The sequence below is a fragment of the Ruditapes philippinarum genome, unplaced genomic scaffold, assembly GCF_026571515.1.
Source record: "Ruditapes philippinarum isolate M1 unplaced genomic scaffold, ASM2657151v2 ctg3111_1_1_1_1, whole genome shotgun sequence".
Lineage (NCBI taxonomy): Eukaryota > Metazoa > Mollusca > Bivalvia > Venerida > Veneridae > Ruditapes > Ruditapes philippinarum.
The window spans coordinates 279,275-307,159 of record NW_026860451.1 but is presented as its reverse complement, the minus strand read 5'-3'; the positions used below and the strand labels follow the sequence as shown (position 1 = coordinate 307,159).

At 32.6% G+C, this 27,885-nt stretch overlaps 1 protein-coding gene across 2 annotated transcripts in view; it reads left to right on the top strand.

The window, feature by feature from the left end:
* The window catches only part of LOC132760117 (uncharacterized), a 49,471-nt gene that overhangs the window by 9,448 nt on the left and 12,138 nt on the right, over positions 1-27,885 (top strand). For both annotated transcript variants that reach the window (XM_060752015.1, XM_060752014.1), the window contains exons 9-20: positions 1,225-1,369; positions 2,084-2,175; positions 2,514-2,765; positions 4,376-4,432; positions 5,098-5,157; positions 5,553-5,645; positions 7,087-7,239; positions 7,691-7,864; positions 9,512-9,652; positions 13,501-13,652; positions 14,839-14,963; positions 15,288-15,466. In XM_060752015.1, the coding sequence (XP_060607998.1) occupies positions 1,225-1,369; positions 2,084-2,175; positions 2,514-2,765; positions 4,376-4,432; positions 5,098-5,157; positions 5,553-5,645; positions 7,087-7,239; positions 7,691-7,864; positions 9,512-9,652; positions 13,501-13,652; positions 14,839-14,963; positions 15,288-15,466 (1,623 nt within the window). The remainder of the gene's footprint in view (positions 1-1,224; positions 1,370-2,083; positions 2,176-2,513; positions 2,766-4,375; positions 4,433-5,097; positions 5,158-5,552; positions 5,646-7,086; positions 7,240-7,690; positions 7,865-9,511; positions 9,653-13,500; positions 13,653-14,838; positions 14,964-15,287; positions 15,467-27,885) is intronic.

Sequence of the window (27,885 nt, the reverse complement as noted above, 5' to 3'; positions counted from 1 at the left end):
TTGTCTTCCACTGAGAATATTCCACATTTTCGTCCGCACTTTCATTTTCATTTTGACTGTCACTCGATCTATCCGATTGATTCTATCTCACTTTCACTATCGAGACTAATGTCACAATCCGAATTTGCGCCATTTTCCGTGTCCGTATCAAACATAATGTAAAATAAATTCCTCCGATTTTCCATTTTTTTAACGCAATAAAACTTTTTTTCAGATAGAGATATTTCGATAAAATTTTCACTTTCGTTTAGGTAAACCTGTCAGTGATTTTTTTCACTGTATTTTACAGCCGAATAAAGGCTGTTTCCCCTAGCCCAAAATAGGTATATTTTCCCCTAAAAATGCATATATTTTCCCCTAAAATGCCTCGTGCTCTTCCTTACCAGAACCATGACTTAACAGCATCAGCTAGAAGACAGAAATCTGTCCCTATAGATAGCCTCTGCTATGTACCATGCATGTTAAATTGAATTGAAATTAATTTTTTTCATAAAATGTGTGAGTAAATTCCATTTTCAGTTGTTGGAATTTGATTTCAGGTTTCCCCCTTTTCTGATTTATCGCGCTATATTTTCCCCTTCAGAAAGCCACAGGTTGTTTTGAAAATTGGAAAAAAAATCACTGCCTGTATACTATACATATAACGCGTTTCCTGATTGGTCAAAATACCTCAAATCTAAATATAACCCGTCGAAACAACCAATGAAATGCGCCGACATAACTCGTCACGCGGTATACAGTAGTAGTTCAATACACGACGACTTCTCTCGTCATGCGGGATAGCCGATAAATTTTATACGACGACTATACTCGGGGCGCGGTACACGATTACAGATAAAGACGACGACTATACTTGGCGTACGGGTCGAATGAGTTAACTGTATGTCAAAGGCTCATTAGGTCCATGAAATAGAGATAACAATCATATATTCAAGCAAAACTTTGATACAGAAAAAAGTAGAGAACAGTTATCCTGTGTGCATAATTTTTCTAATTATATTCGATTTCTTGGGAATTTAGTTAATATGAATAAATTTGTTATTTTATTGATTTTCTTTAAAAAGCATCTTAACATCTTAAGGTTACAGTCAGTCAGTTATACTAAACTGATGATTTAATACATATATGAATTGGACAAATACTTTGTATATTAGTAACAGAGCAATTTTCTGAGAGCTGTAAAGGTATTCATGGATGGTTCTGTATTTTTTTCTGTATCTACAGTAGTTACAGAGCATGATAGACAATGTGAAAGAGCCTTACTAGACAGTCCAATGGTAAATGGATATTCCTCCAATATAAGCTATAGTGAAAGTCCTTTACCTCTTCCAGGAAGGCATAAACTTGAAATGCCGTCATTTGATAAATGGTATGTTTTATTTTTTGAATGTTTATCAATTATGAAATATTCATTAGAAATGTTATTGTTGCAGTGCTTGATGACTTTTTTTTTATTTCTTCAAGATGGTATTTTTTATGAAAGTTAACATTCAAGATATTAATGTTGTAAAATACCATTGATTTTACTGGGTGATGGTTAAGTTTTGGAGATAGGTGAAACGTTTTGGTTTCTTTTTTTTAAATAATTCATATATTTTTTTTTTTTTGATAAATGAACATGGACCTGTAAAAGTGCTTACAAATAATTTCTTAATCAATAGTTACCATGTTGATTGTGCTGCTTGTATTGTATATATTTAGCAGAAAGTGCAAATGATGTTAAAATAGAGACCAGTAACTGTAATATTTCAATTGTGAAATATTTTTTTTTTAGATATAGTAACAAGATTGCTGTTTTTGTATTTCCATAGGTTATGTCTTTTCATTTATATTGAAAAGAACAATTATGTTCAGTGATATTTGTTATTTAAAGGTCCAGTGTTTGTTTTTCCTTCTTTAGGTTTTCTTTATAACAGACCCTTTCCTTGTAGCAAAAAAGAACTTTCTTTCTCAATATACACATGTAGTGTCAAAAAATTACAATTTTGCTGTGTTTATAACACATTTTTTCAAAATTTCACTCTTTTCCAGGGTGAAAATAAAGACAGTCAAATTAAATGGTATTCTTTTTTATTTGGTACAGTTTGATTAGTGCAGAGAAGAAAGAAATTTTGATTAAAAAACTTTGGCAAAGTCAAAAGTATTGTGATGAGATACAAGCATCAAGAATTCCAGGTAATCTCACTTTAAGACACTTATACCAATTTATTTCTTATCTATCCACAAAGGCCTCTACATTATTTAGATAATAGAAATGGACCTCAAACATGTCAAAGAGAATACATGTATAATTATAACTTGAAAGTTTTTAAGTAAAATAAATACCAGAAATTTTTTGTTGCTAAAAAGTGAATCTTTGTTTAGACATTCATCATTTGTGACAATTCCATCAAGTTGTGATAGGGCTCTAGAAATGCTGTATTCTGTATTTATAATATAATAGTTTAAAATTTAATTTACAGTAAATAGATTAACTCTTTATTCTTGACAAAATCTTTCTACTATCATTATAGAGCCAGATTTATCAAATGAGGTAGAAGACAGAGAGCATGCTATTAAACAGTCTAAGATGATATTGAAGGTTAAATCTGATACAAGTACTGGGACTTCTGATTTGAAATTAAATTGGGAGATCAGCAGATACACAGAGGAGATAACAGACTCATGTAAACTAATTGTTCCATTCTGTAAAGACAACATCATTGATGATGAACCATTAAAAGATGTGGAGCCAATAGAAAAATTCTCAAGTAGAGACCTTTATGGTAAGCAAAACTCTTATAACCCAAATCATTTTTGGGAAATTGTCAGTAAAGGAGCCTATATAATAAAACACTCTGTGTAGTAATTAGTCCCCTACCGGTTTACCGGAGGGGACTTTAGGTTTACCCTCTGTCCGTCCGTCAGTCCGTCCGTCTGTCCGTCCGTCAGTCCGTCCACAAAACTGGATCCCGCGATAACACAAAAAGTACTGAAAATATTTTAATGAAACTTGATATATGGATAGATGGCAGTATGGAGATTATGCACATCTTTTTCTTTTCTTCCTATGTTGAAAATTCTGGTTGCTATGGCAACAAATAGACTGAAAATATGGCAAATTTTACACATAACCTGGATCCCGCAATAACGCAAAAAGTACTGAAAATATTTTTATGAAACTTGATATATGGATAGATGGCAGTATGGAGATTATGCACGTCTTTTTCTTTTCTTCCTATGTTGAAAATTCTGGTTGCTATGGCAACAAATAGACTGAAAATATGGCAAATTTTACACATAACCTGGATCCAGTGATAACACAAAAAGTACTGAAAATATGTTTATGAAACTTGACATATGGGTATATGGCAGTATGGAAATTATGCACATCCTTTTCTTATCTTCCTATGATGAAAATTCTGGTTGCTATGGCAACAAATAGACTGAATTTCAAGATTTCTGATTCTAGTTTTTTCACTATAAGTTCTTTATTTCTTAAGGTATTTTCTTCAAACTTTAAATATAAGTTGCTTGTAATCAACCACATCATATGTGACAAGGTTTACAACTCTAGCACAAAATTTATCAGAATTACCTCCCTTGAACTTAAAATTTTCATGAAAAAACACTGTTTTTTTTTTTTAATAACTTCTTTTTCTGAATGTATCTACTTCAAACTTCATATAAATGTTTCTTATTATCACTCAACATTTGTGAGTGTTCAATACTCTAGCAAGACTATTTCCAGAATTATGCCCCTTTTGAACTTGGATTTTTTTTTTGAGAAATTGGTAATTTTTACTCCAACTTCTTCAATCATGATAGGATTTTAAAAATGTTATATTTTGATAACAGGGATGTTTAAAAAATAACTTTAGAGTGTCCTTCAGTCCGTCTGTCTGTACATAAAAACTGTTTCCTGTGATCACTTTTAAAGAACTTTTTCAACAAATTTACTTAAAATAGGAACAGAAGTGAATGGCCAATGGCCCTTCAGAATGTTGCTTGGGCCATTACCGGTAGGGGACTTATGGATTGCTTGCAATACTATGATAATTGCTTGTTCTTAGTTGTATTGGTTATTGGAATTAAAAAAAAAATGGTAACTTTTCACATTTAGGTAATTCTATGACTAGTTGATAATCAAGTAATAGAGTTTGTTCTTTCTACCACTTTGTCAAAGGTGGAACTGTATATGTACATGTATAAACTATCATCATGATCCTCATCTATCAAATGGAAGTGTGAAAAGGTCTTTTATATTTTGTCTAATTTATAATATTTTGTTTCCATTCAGGACTTCTGTTAAGTATCTGATGCAACATCATTACAGTTTTTATCAATATTTATGAATCTTCTATATAAAATGAATTATACTTGTATATCTTTTTAGATTGGAAAGATGAAGAAATTCCACTCAAAGATGGTAAAGACAAGAAAATTGGTGCTGGTATGATCTCTTGTAACTTATTGCTTAAGATTCATTTTGAAATTTCTGATAGTAGATGGCATTAGGACAACATCAGAGTACATTTTAGACTATTCTGATGCACTCTTATGTACCAGCAATATAGCATTTTATAAAAGGAATTTCATGTTAGATTCTCAAATGATTAATTTAACAATTGTAGTCTAAACTAAGTATGTCTTTTAAGTGGTCTAAAGAAAATGTCAACTTTACTGGCCCTGGTGATAAATTAAGTAATATTTAACTCTAGAAGCCTATCAAAATACACATTACAAAAATAGTGTGGCAGAAGGTTTAAAATTTATGTTGTGACAATATTTTAGTCCAGTAGATTTATTCCATATTATATTCGAAACAAGCATCGTATGGCAGATATGATGCTGACTGGGAGTTAAGTTGAGGGAATATAGTGTTTTCTAGCTAGCTTATGGAAAATCTGTTTTTCTATGTGATGAACTTGAAATTTTAAATTATACACCAAAGTTGTAAAGTCACTGTAGGGCCATAACAGTGCCTATATGTGACTGAAATGTTGCAACCAAAATTTTCATGCATTGACACCTGACTCATAAACAGCACAACAAATAGACATATTGATTTGTTACAATTGATAGATTTTTTGTAACAATATTTATTTTAATTTACAGCTGCTGAAAAACAGGTTAGATGTCTCAAGCCACAAAAGATAACTGGTGATGTCAATCAAGGTAAAAAATAATGCATGCATAGTTTAGAAAATAAACATGTATTGCAACTTGTCAATATTATAAATGAACAAAATGTAAAAATATCTATGTTTCATTACTAAATAGTTATTATAAAGTGCATTTAAAAGTCACTTTTAGTGGGAAATAATACAATTTTCAATCATAGATTTCAAAAGTTTCTTAGTCTATCATCAGGAATAGTACACCCCTCCCAAACTCGTCTCTTCACAGGTAAGAGGAACAAGTTGCTGCTCCCATGTCCAAAAGCATATGACACCTTGTATACAGAATAATATGAAGATTATATCTAATACTAGTTTTGTTATCAAAGCATCTTGAAATTTGCTCTTATTCTGTAAATCAGTAAATAACATTGATGCATGTTTTAATTTCAGAACCAATGTCAATTCAGACATTTTCAGATCCACTGGGCAACTTCATGGTCCTACGTTCCAAGAAGACAGCAGAAAAATCTGTTAACCAAACAAGTAAAATTATTATACCCCCACAAACGAAGTTTAGGGGGGGTATATAGGAGTCAGCTTGTCGGTTGGTCGGTCGGTCGGTCCACATCGTGGTTTCCGGACGATAACTAGAGTTTGGAATGAGGTATTGTAATCAAACTTGGTATATAGCAACCTTATGTGGAAACTCCGGTTGGTATTGCATTTGGACCCCCTGGGGTCAAGGTCAAGGTCACCGTTACTAAAAATAGAAAAATGGTTTCCGGACAATAACTTGAGTTAGGAATGAGATATTGTAATCAAACTTGGTGTATAGCAAGCTTATATGAAGACCTGGGTTGGTATTGTTTTTGGACCCCCTGGGGTCAAGGTCAAGGTCACCGTTACTAAAAATAGAAAAATGGTTTCCGGACAATAACTAGAGTTAGGAATGAGATATTGTTATTGAAACTTGGTGTATAGCAAGCTTATATAAAGACCTGGGTTGGTATTGCATTTGGACCCCCTGGGGTCAAGGTCAAGTCACCGTTACTAAAAATAGAAAAATGGTTTCCGGACAATAACTTGAGTTAGGAATGAGATATTGTAATCAAAACTTGGTGTTTAGCAAGCTTATATGAAGACCTGGGTTGGTATTGTTTTTGGACCCCCTGGGGTCAAGGTCAAGGTCACCGTTACTAAAAATAGAAAAATGGTTTCCTGACAATAACTAGAGTTAGGAATGAGATATTGTTATCAAACTTGGTGTATAGCAAAGCTTATAATGAAGACCTGGGTTGGTATTGCATTTGGACCCCCTGGGGTCAAGGTCAAGGTCACCATTTCTAAAAATAGAAAAATGGTTTCCGGACAATAACTAGAGTTAGGAATGAGATATTGTAATCAAACTTTGTGAAAAGCAAGCTTATTTGGAGACCCCAGTTGGGATTACAATTAATTGAAATATTTCTTTGTACACAGTTGATAGTTTGTGTTGAAATTTTTCTTCAGACTACTTATTTTTCAAAAAGTTGCTGGTGGGGGTATTAATCACCTTCAGTGATAGGTCTAGTTTTATTTAAAAATATTTTTGTTTTTTCTGATTCATTACATAGAAAAATCAATTCAAACTCTTTTTAATTTGTTTGATGTGATTCAGAGTTTATATATGTGCAGAACGATAGTTATCAGACTTGATTACTTGGAGTTCATTTATTGTATTTATAATGTAAGTAAATGACACATATTTCTCATGTGTCTTAATTTTATCAGGTTTTATTAAAAACACAAGTTAATGGAAGAAAATATTTGTTACCTTTTAGCAAGGAAAGAGGTAAAACTTATTCACAAATGACAATATTAATTAGTCAGACTTATAATCATGTCACCTTGCTGTCACATTAAGTTAAAAAAAATAGTTAATGTTATCTCCTTTAAAGGTTTTCTAATATTTGTTGAAAATAAAGAATATGTCTAACTCTTTCAGAAGAGAACTCGGTATGTGACACCAAACTGCATGAACCTGAAAAGAACTTTGGTTGTGATAGAAACCAAGTAGTGGGAGGTGCAATAAAGTTGAAGCAAAACTTTGAATCCAAGAAGAGAGCAAAACATCATGTTGTGAAAATCAAGTTATCAGGTTGTAAAAAAGTTTTTTTTTCAAATTCTATTCAATTTGTATGGTTTACATAGACAGAGTTAATACCTAGTTTGAAACAAGTCTTAGAATTGTGTGACAGTCAATAATGATAGAATCAAATTAAAAGAAACAAAGCGGGAGTTAATGTAAATGCATCATACTGACATTCCTGTTTTTTATTTACCTTTTCTTTGTCGTGTAATTCAGATAAAATCTACAACTATATTGTATATTAACAATTAGACTAAAGATTGTGCTTCTAGAATGAAAATACACATGTACATCATAATACAAAATATGAATGTATATGTACTTGTAAATTATATACTGCATCAGTAACATTGCATTTAAGTTTTAATTTATCATTACAATATATATTTACTTTAAGTACATGTATAATGAACTGCTTTTGAAATTTTAGATGATGATAGACTTATTTATTTTTATACAGAAGATTATCAGCACATCCTGGATATATTAGAATCAGCATCTGAAAATTGCATAAATGTATTGAAGCAAGCTGCTGAAATATCACAGAGTTGTACATTTAAGACAATAACACCAGACATTTCAAGATATTTGCTTAAACAGAAAGAGAAGAGTTTGGCAGATCATGATCAAGAAAGTAAATTTTTTTTTTTTTGCCAAGTCATTACTTGCACATACTAATATATGGGAGTAAACCAGATTGTTCCTATCATGTGATTTTAATTTTGCATGTGACTGAAAGTTTGTAGTAAATATCTCATAAAGTACTTTACCAATTAATTTCTGTATTTCAAGTAATGTAGTAGAAAACTATCGAATGTAAAAGTGTATTTTAGGATTTTGAATTATTTTAAGCTTAAACTAACTATTCCAAAATAGCGTTTGCTTTGTTTTGAAACAAATAAGCATAAATAATTATTAGCAGGCACTGATTTTTGTTTGCTTTCATTAACTTTTGGAAGAGGGTGGGTAAATGCTGGTCAACAAGTTAATGCAGCTGCACAATTCATTCCATTATTAATGAAGACAGTCATGTTAAATATAGCCAGTAAAATTGATGTTTCCTGTTCATTGTATTAATCATGACTGCATGCATTCCACCATTAAAAAAATGAATGACATACATTTAGCAATACCCAAACCAAAATTAAGATGGTAGAAATTATGATATTTTGAAGTGTTCTTAGATTGTTGATTTTACTTTTGCTGATATCATAATGAGTTGACTTTTTCTAAGATTATCAGTGTTCAATCTAGAGCGCGCCATCATGCCATTGACCTCCTGAAAAGACTGGGGGCAAAACAAATTCAACTGTGGGCCCGACGTGCACTTAGAAAATAATAGGTTTCTTGTGAATAATATTAATAAATACTGAATTAAAAATAAAGTTTTGATAGAAAAACAAAAGAGCATGTAGGTAAGATAGTTACCGCGCTCGGTAACGCTTTAAAATCTCGATTGCTACGCTCTCTCAGTCTTCAAATCGCCACCAGGTCTATAAATACTCTGCAGACTTATTCCTTGTATGTTAACTATTACTTAATTATTATGTCACAGTTTATATAAATTTATTATTATAAACAAAGCAAATCGTTTCAGATAATCCAATACATGTGTGTAAAACAAAGAAATGTGTAATAATTTTCCAATTTACAAAACAGTGTCCATTAATATAAATTATTACGAACACGCCTTACTCCAATTAAAAGTCTATGAGATATGAAGCTAAATCAAACACAATTGGCTAGGGAGTGTCTGACAATTGAATGAAGTAATTTTGATTGGTCTTCGGTTGGTCCGGGTGCTAAAACATTGTGCATATCATTAATCAATACAAACATCTTAAGCGTGACGTAAGAAGCTGCTGCCCTGACAAAAGATCAAATGGACCGGTATATATGTCAATGTACTTTGTTTTTGCACCTGTTGATACTTTTTTCCGTGTTGATATATTGAGACGGGTAAATATTTTTAGCGAGTGTATAAGTATATATTCTTCATCAACATAGTGAAATATTTTTTGCTAATTGCAAAATATGATTTTCCTTTACTGTATATCAGCCGCTGATTAAAAAAATGAACATTATTATCAAACATTCCTGGCAAAATTTATATTAGATCCTTTATATGTGATAGTTTCATACTTGAAAAACTATGTCTTTATTTCTCTACGAAACAGTTCTTAAAAATGAGCCCCGAATCACTGCTAACAGAACTCTCAAAAAAATAGCCCCTGGGAATTCATTCTAGATTGAACACTGGATTATATATGTTTTGTTGCAGATTCCTCTGATGAACTCTACAAGATGACTGTAATTCTTCATGGTCTTGTTATGGCATCTGAAATAACAGTCAACTGTTGCCTTGAATCAGGCATAGGATGTCTGAGTGCACTGCAAGAAAAATACAAACATGTTATTGGATGTAAGGAACCATTTACATAACATAACTAAATATAGTAACAGTGTTGATTTTGGGATATTGTATAATTAAGATATATAAAAAGTATAGAAAATATTTTGTATTTGAAACAGCATGAGATAATATTGTTTTTATACCCCCGAAACTAAGTTTAGAGTCATCCGGTGGTTGGTCCAGCGGTCCGTTGCATTTTCCTTGTCCGGAGCATAACTTGAAGACTAATGGTTGGAATTCAATATAACTTCATACAATGGTCAAGCTTATTGAGAGGAAGTGCAGTGCACAAGAACCATAACTCCATCTTGACTAATCACAGAGTTATTGCCATTTGTTACTTTTCCTTGTCAGGAGCATAACTTGAAAACTACTGTTTGGAATTCAAAACGCTTTCATACAATGGTCAAGCACAATAAGGGGAAGTACAGTGCACAAGAACCATAACTCCATCTTGACTAATCACAGAGTTATTGCCCTTTGTTACTTTTCCTTGTCCGGAGCATAACTTGAAAACTACTTGTTGGAATTCAATAGAACTTCATACAATGGTCAAGCACATTGAGAGGAAGTGCAGTGCACAAGAACCACAACTCCATCTTGACTAATTGCAGAGTTATTGCCCTTTGTTACTTTTCCTTGTCCGGAGCATAACTTGAAAACTACTTGTTGGAATTCAATACAACTTCATACAGTTGTCAAGCACATTAAGTGGAAGTGCAGTGCACAAGAACCATAACTCCATTTTGACAAATTACAGAGTAATTGCCCTTTGATACTCTTCCTTGTCCGGAGCATAACTTAAAACCTACTGGTTGGAATTCAAAACAATTTCATACAATGGTCAAGCACAATAAGAGGAAGTGCAGTGCACAAGAACTATAACTCTGTCCAGAGTTATTGCCTTTTGTTACTTTTCCATTGCTTTTTACTTGTCCAGAGCATAACTTGAAAACTACTAGTTTGAATTCAATACTATTTCACACAATGGTTAAGTATATTGAGAGGAAGCACAGTGCACAGAAACCATAACTCTTTCTTGACTCATTTTAAAGTTGTTGCCCTTTGTTACTTTTTATTGTCCAGTGCATAACTTGAAAATTAATGGTTGGAATTCAATGAAACTTCATACAGGGGTCAAGGGCATTGAGATGAAGTGCAGTGCACAAGAACAATAACTCTATTTGGACAAATTACAGTTATTGCCCTTTGTTACTTTTTTTGTCCAGTGCATAACTTGAAAACTAGTAGTTGGAATTCAATACAACTTCATACAATGGTCAAGTGCAATTAGAGGAAGTGCAGTGTACAATAACCATAACTCCATCTTCAGTATTTATAGAGTTATTGCCCTTTGTTCCTTTTCCTTGTCTTTCTGCACTTATTACAGAGTAATTCAAGAAAACTTCATCAATGGTCATTCACATTGAAAGGAAATGCAACATACAAGAACCACAACTATCTTTAATTGCCCACAACCATAACTCTATTTCAATTCTTTTACAAGGTATTCTGTTACTAGTAACATCCTCATTTCCGAAGCAGTCTTGGGGGGGGGGGTATTAATCACATTTAGTGGTAGTTCTAGTTTTCTTTAAAGTTAAAAATCTTGAATAAAAAACAGGACTAAAGGGATAATGGAAAGTGTAACATCTCTTATGTCCCCTGGCACCAGCTTTAGCTGCATTTAATTTTCAAATTAATGATCCAAAAAGACCTGCAGAAACTTCTTAATATTAAGCATTGAAGAATTGTAATGAGAGGAAAATATCCATCTCTTTTATTTCTTAAATGATCAAAATACAAATATGAAAACTCCCTATGATGTGTTTTTTTTGTCCCCCGCCTTTTCGAAGAAAAAAGGGGGATATAGAAATAGGCTCCGTCCGTCTGTCTGTCCGTCCGTCCGTCCGTCTGTCCGTCCGTCACACTTTCGTGTCCGGTCCATAACTTTGTCATTTATGAAAGGAATTTGAAATAACTTGGCACAAATGTTTATTATAATAAGACGATGTGTCATGCGCAACAACCAGACCCCTACCTCCAGGGTCAAGGTCACACTTGCTCATTCAAGGTCAAAATTGCCTATTTGAGGGTATATGTCGTGTCCGGTCCATAACTTTCTTATCTATGAAGGGATTTTGTAAATACTTGCCATAATTGTTCACAATAATCAGACGATGTGTCATGCGCAAAAACCAGTCACCTACCTTCAAGGTCAAGGTCACACTTGGAGGTCAAATATTAACATAGTCTGTTACAGGGTATATTTCGTGTCCGGTCCATAACTTTCTTATCTATGAAGGGATTTTGTAAATACTTGCCATAATTGTTCACAATTATCAGACGATGTGTCATGCGGAAAAAGCAGTCACCTACCTTCAAGGTCAAGGTCACACTTGGAGGTCAAATATTAACATAGTCTGTTACAGGGTATATTTCGTGCCCGGTCCATAACTTTCTTATCTATGAAGGGTTTTTGTAAATACTTGCCATAATTGTTCATAATAATCAGACGATGTGTCATGCGCAAAAACCAGTTGCCTACCTTCAACGTCAAGGTCACACTTGGAGGTCAAATATTAACATAGTCTGTTACAGGGTATATTTCGTGTCCGGTCCATAACTTTGTCATTTATCAAAGGAATTTGAGATAACTTGGCACAAATGTTTGTTATAATAAGACGATGTGTCATGCGCAACAACCAGACCCGTACCTTCAGGGTCAAGGTCGTACTTGTTCATTCAAGGTCAACATTGTCTATTTGAGGGTATATGTCGTGTCCAGTCCATAACTTTCTTATCTATGAAGGACTTTTGTAAATACTTGCCATAATTGTTAACAATAATCAGATGATGTGTCATGCGCAAAAACCGGTCACCTACCTCCAAGGTCAAGGTCACACTTGGAGGTCAAATACTTACATAGTCTTACAGGGTATATTTTGTGTCAGGTCTATAATTTTTTCATAGATCAAAGGATTGTGAAAATACTTCGCACAAATAGTCACTATAATAAGAGGATGTGTCATGCGCAACACCTGCATCCCTACCTCCAAGGTCAAGGTCACACTTAGAGGTCAAAAATTAACATAGTCTGTTATAGGGTATATTTTGTGTGGAATCTAGAACTTCTTCATAGTTCAAGGGATTTTGAAATAACTTGGCACAAATAGTCACAATAATAAGACGTTATGTCATGCACAACACCTGCTCCCCTACCTCCAAGGTCAAGTTCACACTTAGAGGTCAAAGCTTAACATGATAGATTTTTAAATTCCGTGTTTCATTTTATTTTTTTAACAAATTTATTGTTACATTTGCAGATCTAGCATTGATCATAATTTTGGACTGAATGTCCTGAGATCCATACCTCAATCTTTTGAAATAGCACAATTTTATGCTTCATATAAAACTCCCGGGGCGGGGGACGTTGGTAACTCTGTTACAAATTCTTGTTCAATTTAGTTATGAGAAATGAAATTGAATTGTTCAGAATTCTTGTTGTAAAAAAAAATACTGTTTTCTTCTTCTTTTTATTAATATTTGAAGAAAAAAATCATATCTTGTTGGAGAAGGGGGAGGTAAAAATTAAAATGACTGTGAGAAATTTTCTTCTAAAATTGCAAGAATTTTGATATAGTAAATAATGATCACACACCTTATAAAATGTCATCATCTAACTTCCAATGTTTGAATCATGTGATTGTCCAATACAAATCGACAATATTGTACTCAACACAGTATAATATCCTTTTAGTATAGCTCTAAGATTTACATAAAAAATCTTATTTGTGCTGCAAAGATATATATGTTGAATGTATAAAGTTTTTTTTTACTTTTCTTTAACTTTGAAGCCAACTTGGATAGCACAAGACAAGTTTTGTTTGAACTTAAAGCACAGTTTTATGAGAAGAAAATTTATCATCCAAAAGTTGTGACATTATGCAGAGAAATTGAAACCTGGCTAAAGAAAAAGAGAGCAAAAACAAAAGATTCAGAGCAAAAGGTGAGTTTTATAAATTTGTGATGTGTAAATTGATGGTGCTCTAATTTGGAAACTCTGACTGTTAACCAAATGCAGAAGCTATTATATGACTTCATTATCTTTGACAGCAACTAAGTTGTATTTATTAACAGCTTTACCTTTTGTTACAAATTAGTATTTCAGGGTTGTGTTTTTTGTAAATAGTTTGGCATGTCTGAAAGCATACTGACATTATAAGTATAAATATTGTTTTAAACAGGTACTAAATACTGTTTTAAACAGGTACTATGTTAGTTTTACCTATCTGTACATATTGCACTTTTTCTCAGTATTGTTGTACAATCATATCATTTTTTGCTTTATCAATCATTACTTAAATTTAATTGATCTATTTTAATAATATTTGTGTATATATGTTGTGTATATGTTGTGTACATGTTAACTGATTGTAATAATGTTATGCTGAGGCCCACATAGAAGATCGGGAAACTGAATGTGTAAGCCTCGTTAAATAAAGTAGTTACTTACTTACTTACTTATTTACTTACTATTAATCTTCAATAATTGAGGTCATTATTAGTGTCTTAAATGGGATTAACAATACGCTAGCCTTATATTGAAGAAACTGAAAACTGACACATGCTCCGTATAGTACCCTATAGGGGACGTGATTGACAAATAGGCCTTCTAGTATGTATTTCATAAACTGTATTAAAATGTGGATGTTTAATTTGATTGCTATATTGACATAGAGCTCTTTTGATATTTATAAAATAGTGGTTGTTTACTTAGTTTGTGTTTTTATTGCTTTATGGCAATATTCATAACAATTCATTACTTCCAAACAGGTGCCCATAAAATTCGAAAATATCAGGTCAAGTAGCTTTGCATGAACAAAGTCTAAAATAAAAATTTCTCTCCAATTTATTTGCAAAATGATGCGGACTTATTCGCGCAAACAAATATTCGCACTTCGTGGCCATCCGCGAATATTAATTGGTCGCGAATATTCGTTGGGTTACAGTACCCCATTTAGAAATTTCTTGCTTCTTGTGAATTCTTATAATGAAATTTGTAAGCATAAACATACAGATAGTGTTGAATTTATCCTAACACTTATACAATGTTGTTTCTGTCCATGTTTTGAAATCACTTGTTTCCTTTTCTGAGCAGTTTCTGGGTTATTGATATTGATTGTAAATTTCAGATCTTAGTTCTGGTACAGAGGGACATACCTAGTTTGCTGAGTTGTTTGAAAAAAGCATTAAACCTTGGTAATTTGCTAAGTCCTTGCATATTGTCTTCATCTGAATCAGAACATATAATAGATAGGTGAGAAGATTTTACAATTCCTCACTTTTGTCAGATGTAAATGTGTAATTGTCATTTGATTTCATATGAAATTTAAATCAGCAACTATGAAATTGTAAGAACAATCTGTCTTTTTACAGTATAATCAATTTCTGGCGAAAACATAAAACTAATGATCAAGAATACTTTAGTACAAAGTATGAATGTCATATTGTTCATTTTTTAACATTGTTTATTGGCACAAGATCCATATACATTACTTTATCTATAAAAGCTTTCAGATAATTAAAATGATTGTCAACAATGACAATTTCTTCTTTCAATGTACATTTCACTTTGTTTTAGCTTAGATAAACATAATTGTGTAATTGCACCTACAAAGATGGTTTGTGAAAATTTCCCATGGGCGCAGTTCAGCCTTGTGGTAGAATATGAAAATGAAACATCATCACAATGGCAACAACTTTGTGAGAGGCAGCATATACGACATATTGGACTTTGTATACAGTCAGACAAACATAAAGGTACACATTCAATAGGCTCTGTTCATATACTTTTTATCTTTCTCTCCTGTAATATGAAGCATTTTCTATGTTTGATTTCAATTTTTTATATATATATGAATTGAAAAATTTCCAAATGGTTTTCTTTTTTTTTTCATCCAAAAATCCTAAAAATAAAAAGAAGAAAAAAACACACACACACACTTGCACATGCATTAAAGACTTAACATGTATATAAATACATATAATAATATGTATATGAGTAGCTTTCAAATTGAAGACAATTTAAAATGCATTCGTCACCATTCCTGAAATAGAAGTATCCTACTCTTAAAGAGATGAATAAACTTTAAATGATAAATTAATTATTATTTGGTAATAGTTTTATTATATGCCCGAAAGAGTTTTGCGCATATTATGTTATACCCCTGGTGTCCGTCCCTTAGCAATTTGGTTTCAGGAGCATAACTTAAGTTCCATTTGGCCCACAATATTCTGCATAGGATGACTTTCCATATTGGGTAGAAGACCCCTATTGATTTTGGGGTGACAAAGGTCAAGGTCACTTACCATATAACTGAAAACAGTTTCCGGAGCATATCTTAAGTATTAATCAACTTACAGCTATAAAATTTTATAGGATGTACAGCCATGTCCAATACATGACCCATATTGATTTTAGGGTCATAAGGTCAAAGGTCGGGGTCACAATGATCTTTACACTGAAAATTGTGGTTTCTGGAGCATAACTTAAGTTCCATTTGGCCCACAGTGTTCAAACTTCATAGGATGATTGTCAATATTGAGTAGAAGACCCCTATTGATTTTGGGGTCACAAGGTCAAAGGTCAAGGTCATTATCACCTTAAAACTGAAAACAGTTTCCGGAGCATAACTTAAGTTCCATTTGGCCCACAATATTCAGACTTCATAGGATGATTGTCCATTAACTTAATTTTTTTAATTTATTAATTATATGACATGATATTTTAATTTGTTAAACTGTTATTATATATATATTTATTACCCTTCCAGATTTTTTCCGCCTTTTTGATTGGATATTGATCACCCGAAATAAATTGATATTACCGAGCCAGGGTGGGTAATATACACACTAAATTTCCCCGTTGGGTACCCCGCGTTGTAAACAACATGCGCTGTGGCGATGCGCGTACGGTTTGATTTTACGCGATGTAAATTCCGATTTACAAGCACATTTTAACTGTCAAATGATAAATTTTTACCAAAATAGAGTAATGATACATATTCTCATTAGTATTGAAAACAAATATGACCTTGTGAAAGCTTGATATTAATTCCAAAAAAGTGCGTTCAGCAGACTACTCCTTTTCTCTTGTTTACATTTGTTAGGTTTGAAAGAAAATACGTCATGTATTTATGTGACGTCATGTTGTGGTAAAGGGGTAACCTAAAGGGAATCTTATTCCGACGTTTCATTTGAAATAGCAATGATTTATTTTAAAATCATCTTAACTCGGCAGGGGAAGGGTAATAAAATTATTATTTTGGTTTTGGAGTGATATATGTGGATATATTACCTGCCAAGATCAAATATCACCCTCGCCTAACGGCTCGGGTGATATAAAATCTTAGCAGGTAATATATCCACATATATCACTCCAAAACCAAAATAATATATAATGTCCTTTTTATGTAACTGTAATCTATGAGTGTGTTTGAACACGTATTCATTGATAAATGCACTTCAATTTAATTTAAGTATAATGCAAAATATGCATTAAATCAAGCAATAACAATTTCTACATTGTACATGCGACCTGTTCTGATAACATCAAACTTACATGGCTACAAGAATTGATTTATATTATATTGTCTAATGGCACTCCTAGATGGCATCTTTATTAACATCATAAATAAGCATATTTGTAAGGTTTATTGGAAACATTAATCGACAAAACAATTTAAATATATCTGTTCTCCATGGAAAGGAAGGAAATTGCTCTTGCAGAAAGAACATAAAATTAATGACAAATGCATAAAATATGGGATGTTGAATGCATAATGACCATTTGAAAATAAATTAGTAAATTAATTTCCTCTAGCCTAGTTTTAATTGTAAAAAAATATACACGTGTTAATATCCAATATTGAATGGGACTGCGTGCAATAGAAATAAGTATATGAACATATACTATGTTTTTTAAAATGGTATAATTATCGCTGATATTTTTATTTCGGTTTTATAATAATATTGTGAAATATCGAAGTCTTGTTTAATTATATACTTATAATGCTTATCTATGGGTTAGATACTAAAATTGTAAATATATTGATATCCAGGAAATTCGTAATTAATATGTCTGACTTGAATAAAAGAATGCAAAACGTATGTTTGTTCCCTGTATCTGGCCAAGTCAATCTTGTCCTTTAAAAAAACTGCCAGTTTTGTAATGATACTATATATTTATACTGTTAGCAAAACGCCGTAACATACACCGTTTAATATTGCATAAGTTATATTAAAATGAATATAATTAACAAAATGACATTTGAATTATTTTGCTGATTTTGTTCTACCTCGTGTATATACTCCATATGTAAATGTGTACTATACAAGAACTTAACCTTATGCAATACATGCGAAATAAATAGTTAAGTATTTAAATACCACTTTTCTGAAATCAATGTAACACATAATGACTACTCCAAGAATACTTAAATCTTCTCTAATTGCAATAGAACGTAATGGAATTACATAATCACTTTTTGTAACTATTATAATTATGTGTGATGCTGATTTTACAAGATGTACTTTAGATAACATACAGTTGGTAATTGTGTTTAAACACATTCAAGTTACCAGTACTTTCACTTTTTTGTTTACAATTACGTATCAAAAGGGTTCTTTACAATCATCTAAAGAATGCAATTTGTAATTATGATTGTGTGTTAAGATTTTTTTTGTGAAACAAGAGTTGTTTGTTATATATTCTCGGTTTGTCTTAAATTTTTTATTCTGATCTACAGTCTTTCGTACAATTATATAATATTGTAGTAAAATTTGTTTGTTCTTGTTTACGTCACACCCACATTTTGTCACCTGAATGAAACTTATAATCATCTAAAAAGAGTATATATCTTTTCATATTTATACACATGAATACTACTGTTGTTTAAGACCGTTCAATCAAAACCGCTTGTAATATGTAGCCAAGGGTCACCGGCAGGGCCTTCGCTGTTGGGTCTTGTGGGGAATTGGACTCGCTGGTGTAGTGAGCGCCCTACACGGAAACCCTCGGTTGGTTAGGTGTGTGTGGGATACTGGTGTATTATTATTTTATTTCTCTTGACCGCGATATCCAGTATCCTCTTTGTTATGATGACTTATTTAATAACACAACACGATGTCCAGTTTCAAGTAAATTCTATTTAATTTTCTCTGTGATGGAATACTTTATCAAATATGAAATAGTTAATAATAATGTCCACAAATATATATTTTCACAGCTAGCACCAGAATTTGCCTAAGTTAATTTTACTTATTTATTTTCTAAGATAAGACTATAAGATGTTGTAACTCCAAAATACAAAATAAGACTTTTAGATGTTGAATGTTCCCAGATCAAAATAAGACTAATTTAAAATATAAAAAGCAACAATATAAATTAAGAAAAAGTTGTCATAGTGATTAAGCCTTAAGCTAAATTAGTAATAAATGTCAAAAGATAATCAAGTATGGCTTGTTTGATAAAAGACTAGGAAATTGAGAATTAAGCCATAAAGTATTAAAATCAAAAGGTGATAATATTTCCTTATTGACCACTATGACATGTTTATACTAAAGTTGTAAAATTTATCAGTTAACCCTTTCCCCCATGAGCATATTATGAAAAATGGCCGTTTTCACTGAAAAGCCTCCTGTTACAAGTTCAAACTGCTATGAAACTATGAAAAATGCTTCAATACTTATCAAACTTGGCACAAATGTTGACTGGACCATTGCCTTTGTAACGACATGCTCAGTCTTAAATTTCTTGTTACCATGGCAACGAGGGGACATCTCAAAATTGCCAAAAATCACTATTTTGCCTTGATTTTTATGCCCCCACAGAGTGGGAGCATATAGCGTTGCACTTGTCCGTCCGAGTGTCAGTCCGTCCGTCAGTCCGTCCGTACGTCCCGAAATCTTGTGAACGCAACTCCTCTTAAACCGGATGGCAGATTTGCTTAAACTTACAGGGATGAACAACCTTAATGTGTAGATGGTAGTAATGGAAGGAATTTTCGCTGCGACTAAATTTTACAGAATTATGGCCCTTTGTTGATTTTTTCACTAGATACTATGAAGAAATTTTGTGAACGCAACTCCTCTTAAACCGCATGGCAGATTTTGCTCAAACTTACAGGGATGAACAACCTTAATGTGTAGATGGTAGTAAAGGAAGGAATTTTTGCTGCGACCAAATTTAACAGAATTATGGCCCTTTGTTGATTTTTTCACTATATACTATGAAGAAATTTTGTGAACGCAACTCCTCTTAAACCGCATGGCAGATTTTGCTCAAACTTACAGGGATGAACAACCTTAATGTGTAGATGGTAGTAAAGGAAGGAATTTTTGCTGCGACCAAATTTAACAGAATTATGGCCCTTTGTTGATTTTTTCACTATATACTATGTAGAAATTTTGTGAACGCAACTCCTCTTAAACCGCATGGCAGATTTTGCTTAAACTTACAGGGATGAACAACCTTAAGGTGAAGATGGTAGTAAAGGAAGGAATTTTCGCTGCGACCAAACTTTACAGAATTATGGCCCTTTGTTGATTTTTTCACTATATACTATGTAGAAATTTTGTGAATGCAACTCCTCTTAAACCGCATGGCAGATTTTGCTTAAACTTCCAAGGATGAACAACCTTTATGTGTAGATGGCAGTAAAGGACGGAATTTTTGCTGCAACCAAATTTAACAGAATTATGGCCCTTTGTTGTTTTTTTCATTATATACTATGTAGAAATTTTGTAAACGCAACTCCTCTTAAACCGGATGGCATATTTTGCTTAAACTTCCAGGGATTAACAACCTTAATGTGTAGATGGCAGTAAAGGTAGGAATTTTTGCTGCGACCAAATTTAACAGATTTAACAGAATTATGGCCCTTTGTTGATTTTTTCACTATATACTATGTAGATATTTTGTGAACGCAACTCCTCTTAAACCGCATGGCAGATTTTGCTTAAACTTACAGGGATGAACAACCTTAAGGTGAAGATGGTAGTAAAGGAAGGAATTTTCGCTGCGACCAAACTTTACAGAATTATGGCCCTTTGTTGATTTTTTCACTATATACTATATAGAAATTTTGTGAATGCAACTCCTCTTAAACCGGATGGCAGATTTTGCTTAAACTTCCAAGGATGAACAACCTTTTAGATGGCAGTTAAGGAAGGAATTTTCGCTGCAACCAAATTTAACAGAATTATGGCCCTTTGTTTTTTTTTTCATTATATACTATGTAGATATTTTGTGAACGCAACTCCTCTTAAACCCGATGGCAGATTTTGCTTAAACTTCCAGGGATTAACAACCTTAATGTGTAGATGGTAGTAAAGGTAGGAATTTTTGCTGCGACCAAATTTAACAGAATTATGGCCCTTTGTTGATTTTTAGTTTTCAACTTGTGGCACATGTAGTCCAAAAAATATTTGACCTAGAGTCATAAGATTGACAGAACAGTGGTGTGTGGGGGCATCCGTGTCCTATGGACACATTTCTAGTTTCCATCAAAATTTATCTCAAAGTGCTGTAACTGCTCAAGGGATTGAGATAGAGTCAAAGGCTTTTCAGCGTTGGTTAAAAGTTACATTATGATCGACCTGGGGTCATTTTTAGCCTCTCACAAGTCCAAAATTTTCTTGGCGATGAGGGGGACTCCGCCCCCCTTCAAACCCCCCCTAACAGAAGGGGGCACTTCCCCCTTCTGGCAACCCCCTGATGTATCTTTTGGATGGGGGGCGGCGCCGAAAAAGTGCTCAATTTTTTTAGCAACATTTCTCAAACGAAAACTTATGTTGGGGCCCAAATAGGACATTTTTTCACTATTTGAGGCCTAAAAAAGGGGGGGGGGTCGAAAGTGCGTTGTTTCGCGTATATATGTGGTAAAGGGTTAAGAATCTAAAAGTAATTTTTATCAAAATATTGATACAACAATGAAATTCTTTTAATGATTAATAAAAATGTATAAGTTAATTTTTGGATATTGAAATAATTAATGTTTTCATAATTGATACTGTAAAAGCATTTTGACTAGGAAATGCTATGTTACACATCACCTGTCCTTATAAAATGATTGTCCTCAATCATAGTCATATTACATAATGAATACAAAAAAAGAAACATACAAATCATGCAAACAATTCGGATCCTCAAGTATACACACAAACATACAAAATTTAATATACTAATGTATTCAAAATGTTTGTTTTTTTCGGAAGTACATTTTTTAAATCTTCTATTTGAATAGCACTTTGTCAGTTACAATATGTATCTTCCTGTTATTTTTTTTTCTTAATTCTATATTTACACATAATATTTTTCATAATTATACAACAATATTTCATCAATGTGCACATTTATATACAAAAATTATTGTGAATTTGAAGAAATAGCAATTAACATGGCATTCCTTTATTGATAATTAAAACATAAGTCTTTATGTTAAAATTAAATTATCTCACAAAGGAAATCTTACATTAGACACGAAAAATATGTCTTTGACAATGTAATAAAAATTACCTATGCTAAATTTGCGACAACAATAGAATTATTGAAGTCTTCAAAACACAAAAAATATATTTCTTTGGCATGGACATTTATATACAAAAAACATTGTGAATCTGAAGAAATAGCAATTAACATGGCTTTCCTTTAATGATAATTAAAACATAAGTCTTTATGTTAAAAATTAATTATCACCACAAGGAAATTTTACATTAGACACGAAAGATATGTCTTAACCAATGTAATAAAATTTACCTATGTTAGATTTGCGGCAACAATAGAATTATTGAGGTCTTCAAAACATAAAAATACATAATTGTTTGGCATTATCTTAATATATCATATGCGACTGTAATTGATAAGCCAGGCCTATATTGGCATAAAACACAACAATAATTTCTTTAATTTCATTTTGGTACCTTTGTACTCATATATATATAAGTATTTGACTTTCTGTTATGTTGAGATTTTAGTATGACCCTATATGGCTACGCAACATTGCTAATCTCACATATTAGTATTATTCTAAGGAGTTTTCTCAACTCTGTATCATATATTTCTTATGCAACATGCATTAGTGGACTTTGACTCAATATGAACATACTCAACAAAAATTGTCAGCCACTTCAGTATTAACAAATTTCTTTTTCAATCAATATCATATGTAATATATTTGTATGTATGTAACATTTACTATGGTAGAGGTTTAGTATTGTCTATGCAACATTGTTTTAACTCTCCATATAGTATGATAAAAAATTTTTTTTGCACAACACAATTTGTTTAGCTTAAATGCTATAACAATAATTTGTATGTCTCTGGATTGATTATTTAGTATTAAATTCATATTTGACTGTCTTGTATAATCATCCTTTCCTGCAATAAACGCTTCTTTTTTTTTTTTTTTATTTGTTTGACACATAATCCTTTTTTGTAGTCCAATGTCATTTCTTTTTAACACATTTGTAAATTCAACACATTTAAATTTATTTTCAACAATGGTAATGTGAAATTCAAACATTCACTGGTACATTGTTATGGTACATTGGTCCGCTGCTTTATCGAATACAATGTTTTAAACTTAAACAGCATTATTAATTGCATTTACAAATTATATTTTTAAGGTTGTTTCCATATTGGACCTTTTGTTGACTTGAAAAGCTGACCAGTGCATTTGATTTTTGATGAAATTCTAAACAAAAGTTGGCGTACTAACTTGACAGGTGCTTGGGAAAATGGAAGCCAAACAGGTTGTTTTGAATCTGTATGATATATTTTGAAATAAGTAGTTTCAAGGGGATGAGAGAAGTCATATGTGATCACACCTCTGATCATTTTCCCTTCAATTTCTTGACCATTGTTCAAAATACCAACATTGCTATGCCAATTGGCAAAATCAACATGCTTTAATTGGTCATATAAAATATTGAGGTAGGGTTGCAATATTCGTTTCCTTTCTGAAATTTTGAATGGTATACCACTGTGTGAGAGATCTTTACCAATCTCATTATAAATCAGACGTTGGTTTGATAGATCATAAGTTTCTGTGTAACCTATGACATAGCTATCACGGACAGTTTTATGTTTCCTATCATAAGAAAGAAGATTTATGCCAGGCAAAGTTTTGAAAAATTGATGTGTATGTTGTAATGGTTTCTTTCTCTTTTTACCAGACATAGTTCTGTTTACATGATAGTCTCTGATGAAGACTTCAGGTATTGTAGAGGCATATTCCCATGTACTAGGTTTTTGTGGGTCTTTCCATTTGATCCGATAGTAAAGGATATTTTTGCTGCGTTGGGAGGAAATAATTTTATCAATTTCATCAACAGAAAAGAGTTTTGATTTGGAGGTTGGAGTCTGATTATCACATGGGCTTGTTTCTGTTGATGTACTTGGTGTTGGATCAGGCTGATTATTTGAATTATCTGATGAAGTACTTTGACCTTGAACTTGTTGTTCCTGGGGTTTGTTAACAGTATCATATCTAGGGACTTGTTGTGGGATAGTTTTATTTGTCTCTTTATTGCTATGTTTAGCTTGGGATTTCTTATTTTGTCAGTTTGTTTATCTTTTTCTGACATCTTCTCATTGGGAGTCTTAGTTTGAGCTGTAGGAGGGACTTCAGAATCAATCTGGGGCATTTCTTCTGAATTTAATGATTCTGTAAGATTTTCATAACCTGGTGGTGGATTTGTTGGCCTATCTGAAGGATCAAAGTAATGTTTTAACCTAGTTGCATTGACCATGACCTTGACTTCACGATTGTCAGAACATCTTCTTAATTTGTATGTGTTATGAGGGCCATTATACGTAATATAGTATGGACCTAACCATTTCTTGTGAAGTTTGGGTGCCATACCAACTGGTACTTTGGTACAATATAACCATACTCTATCAGCTGGTTTAAAGTCGTATGGCTGACTGCGCTTATCATATTGAGTTTTGTATTTTTCTTGGGCAAGTTTGATATTTTCAGCAGCTATTTTTCTGGAAATTTCAAGATGTTGCAACTCCAAAATACAAAATAAGGCTTTTAGATGTTGAATGTTCCCAGATCAAAATAAGACTAATTTAAAATATAAAAAGCAACAATATAAATTAAGAAAGAGTTGTCATAGTGATTAAGCCTTAAGCTATTTAAGTAATAAATGTCAAAAGATAATCAAGTATGGCTTGTTTGATAAAAGACTAGGAAATTGAGAATTAAGCCATAAAGTATTAAAATCAAAAGGTGATAATATTTCCTTATTGACCACTATGACATGTTTATACTAAAGTTGTAAAATTTATCAGTTAAGAATCTAAAAGTAATTTTTATCAAAATATTTATACAACAATGAAATTCTTTTAATGATTGTTAAAAATGTAAAAGTTAATTTTTGGATATTGAAATAATTAATGTTTTCATAATTGATACTGTAAAAGCATTTTGACTAGGAAATGCTATGTTACAAATACCATTTCACTGGTTAGTGATGTAAAATGAAATAATCAGTGTCTTAATTATTTTACCCCTGCACAACAAAGTTGTAAAGGGGGTATACTGGAATCAGCTTGTCCGTCCGGCTGTCTGGCCGTACAAACCCAAAGGTACTTGTGTGACTTTGAGAACAATGGGTAACAGTAAATTCTCTTTGATCCTATTCATTCCGTTTTTACTTGTGTGTCTTTTTTAAGCCTTGTGTGACTTAAAATGGCCAAAAAGATCAAAGGAAAAGTCACATAAGTACCATTTTGTGAGTAAGTTCGTCCGGCTGTCCGTCAGTTTTTGCTTGTCCGCCCAATAAATTAAGATTCCTTTGACTCACAGTCTTGATATTTGGCATGCAGGTCAGTCATGATTAGTAGATGACTCCTATTGATTTTGAGGTCAAAGGTCAAGGTCACAGGGGCCTTGAATTTAAAATGCTTGTCCGCCAAATAACTTAAGATTCCTCTGACCCAGAGTCTTCATATTTGGCATGGAGATAAGTCATGATTAGTAGATGATCCCTATTTATTTTGAGGTCACCAGGTCAAAGGTCAAGGTCACAGGGGCCTTGAATCCAAAAAGCTTGTCCCCCAAATAACTTAAGATTCCATTGACCCACAGTCTTCATATTTGGCATGGAGGTTAGTCACGATAAGTAGATGACTACTTTTGATTTTGAGGTCAAAGGTCAAGGTCACAGGGGCCTTGAGAAAAAAATATTGTCAGCCCAATAACTTAAGAATCCTTTGACCTACAGTCTTCATTTTTGGCATGGAGGTTAGTCATGATTACTACATGACCCTTATTTATTTTAAGGTCACAGGGGCCTTGACTAATAAAAGCTTGACCACCCAATTACCTTAGAATCCTTTGACCAACAGTCTTCATATTTGGCATGGAAGTTGGTCATGATAAGTAAATGACCCCTTTTGATTTTGAGGTCAATGGGTCAAAGGTCAAGGTCACATGGGCCTTTAGTTCAAAAAGCTTTTCTGCTCAATTGCATAAGAATGCTTTGCTCAACACTCTTCATGTTTAGTATTGAGGTTGGTTATGATTATTAGATGACCCCTTTTGATTTTTAGGTGACTGTGTCAAAGGTCAAGGTCACAGGGGCTTTTATTACAATAAGCTTTTCTGCTCAAATGCTTAAGAATGCCTGTCCACAGTGTTTTGAGTTTTACATTTTTACATGTGAAGCATATAATTATGTTCTCATATATTCATTGTTAAACACCTCCAGGCAAAGCTGCATGAATAGGGGGAGGGGGGGGGGTAAAGGTCACTTTGATCTTTGCCACTAAAAACATGTAGAATATATAACTTAACAATGCACTGGCTTACTTTCCTCAGATTTGGCTTGGAGGTTGTCCTTGAGCTCTAAATGACCACTGTTGAGTCTGACAAAGTGGTATGCGGGGTATTCACGCCATGACAGTGGCAGTTTTAGTAATATAATATTAGGTTTTTATCATTTAGATTGTTATTAAACCTAAACATTGTTGAGCACAATGAATTCTTTCATACTTCAAATATATGTACCTTATCATCATCCACGTCTTATTGACAAGGTTCATAACTCTAGCACCAACATTTTCAGATTTATCTCCCCTTGAACTTAGAATTTTCCTTAAAAATGTTTTTTTACTATACATTTTTTAGTTTTAAAGGTATCTACCTCAAACTTCAAATACTTATTACTTATCATCAATTACATGTTATGTGACAAGGTACATAACTCTAGCACCAATATTGCAAGAATTATCTCCCAGTAAACTTAGATTTTTTTACTTGAAAAATGTTATTTTTTACTATAACTTTTTTAGTTTTAAAGGTATCTACCTCAAACTTCAAATACTTATTCCTTATCATCAATTACATTTTATGTGACAATGTTCATAACTCTTGAAGCAATATTTACAGATTTATCTCTCTTTGAACTTAGGATTTTCTTTAAGAAATATTATAACTTCTTTACATTTTAGGGTATCTACTTCAAACTTCAGATATATATTTCTTATCATTACACACATGTTGTGTGACAATGTTCATAACTCTAGCATGACTATTTCTAGAATTATTCCCCTTGATCTTGGAATTTATGTGTTTTTAGCTCACCTGTCACAAAGTGACAGGGTGAGTTTTTGTGATCGCTTTTCGTCCGGTGTCCGTAAACTTTTACTTTAAATGACATCTCCTCATAAACCACTAAGCCAATTTCATCCAAACTTCACAGGAATGTTCCTTAAATGCTTACCTTTGAAAATTGTTCAAAGAATTTAATTCCATGCAGAACTCTGGTTTCCATGGCAACCAAAAAAAAAACTTTAAATATCTTCTTCTCAAAAACCCAAAGAGCTAGAGCTTAGATATTTGGCATGAAACATCTTCTAGTGAGTGTCTACCAAGTTTGTTCAAATAAAAGCCCTGGGGTCAAAATTGGCCCCACCCCAGGGGGTCATTGATTTTCCCTATAGTAAAAACTTAAAAAATCTTCTTTTAAAGAATCCAAAGAGCTAGAGCTAAGAAATTTAGCATGAAACATCTTCTAATGGGTGTCTACCAAGTTTGTTCAAATAAAAGCCCTTGGGTCAAAATTGGCCCCGCCCCAGGGGGTCATTGATTTTCCCTTTATGCATATAGTAAAAACTTAAAAAATCTTCTTTTAAAGAACCCAAAGAGCTAGAGCTAAGATATTTAGCA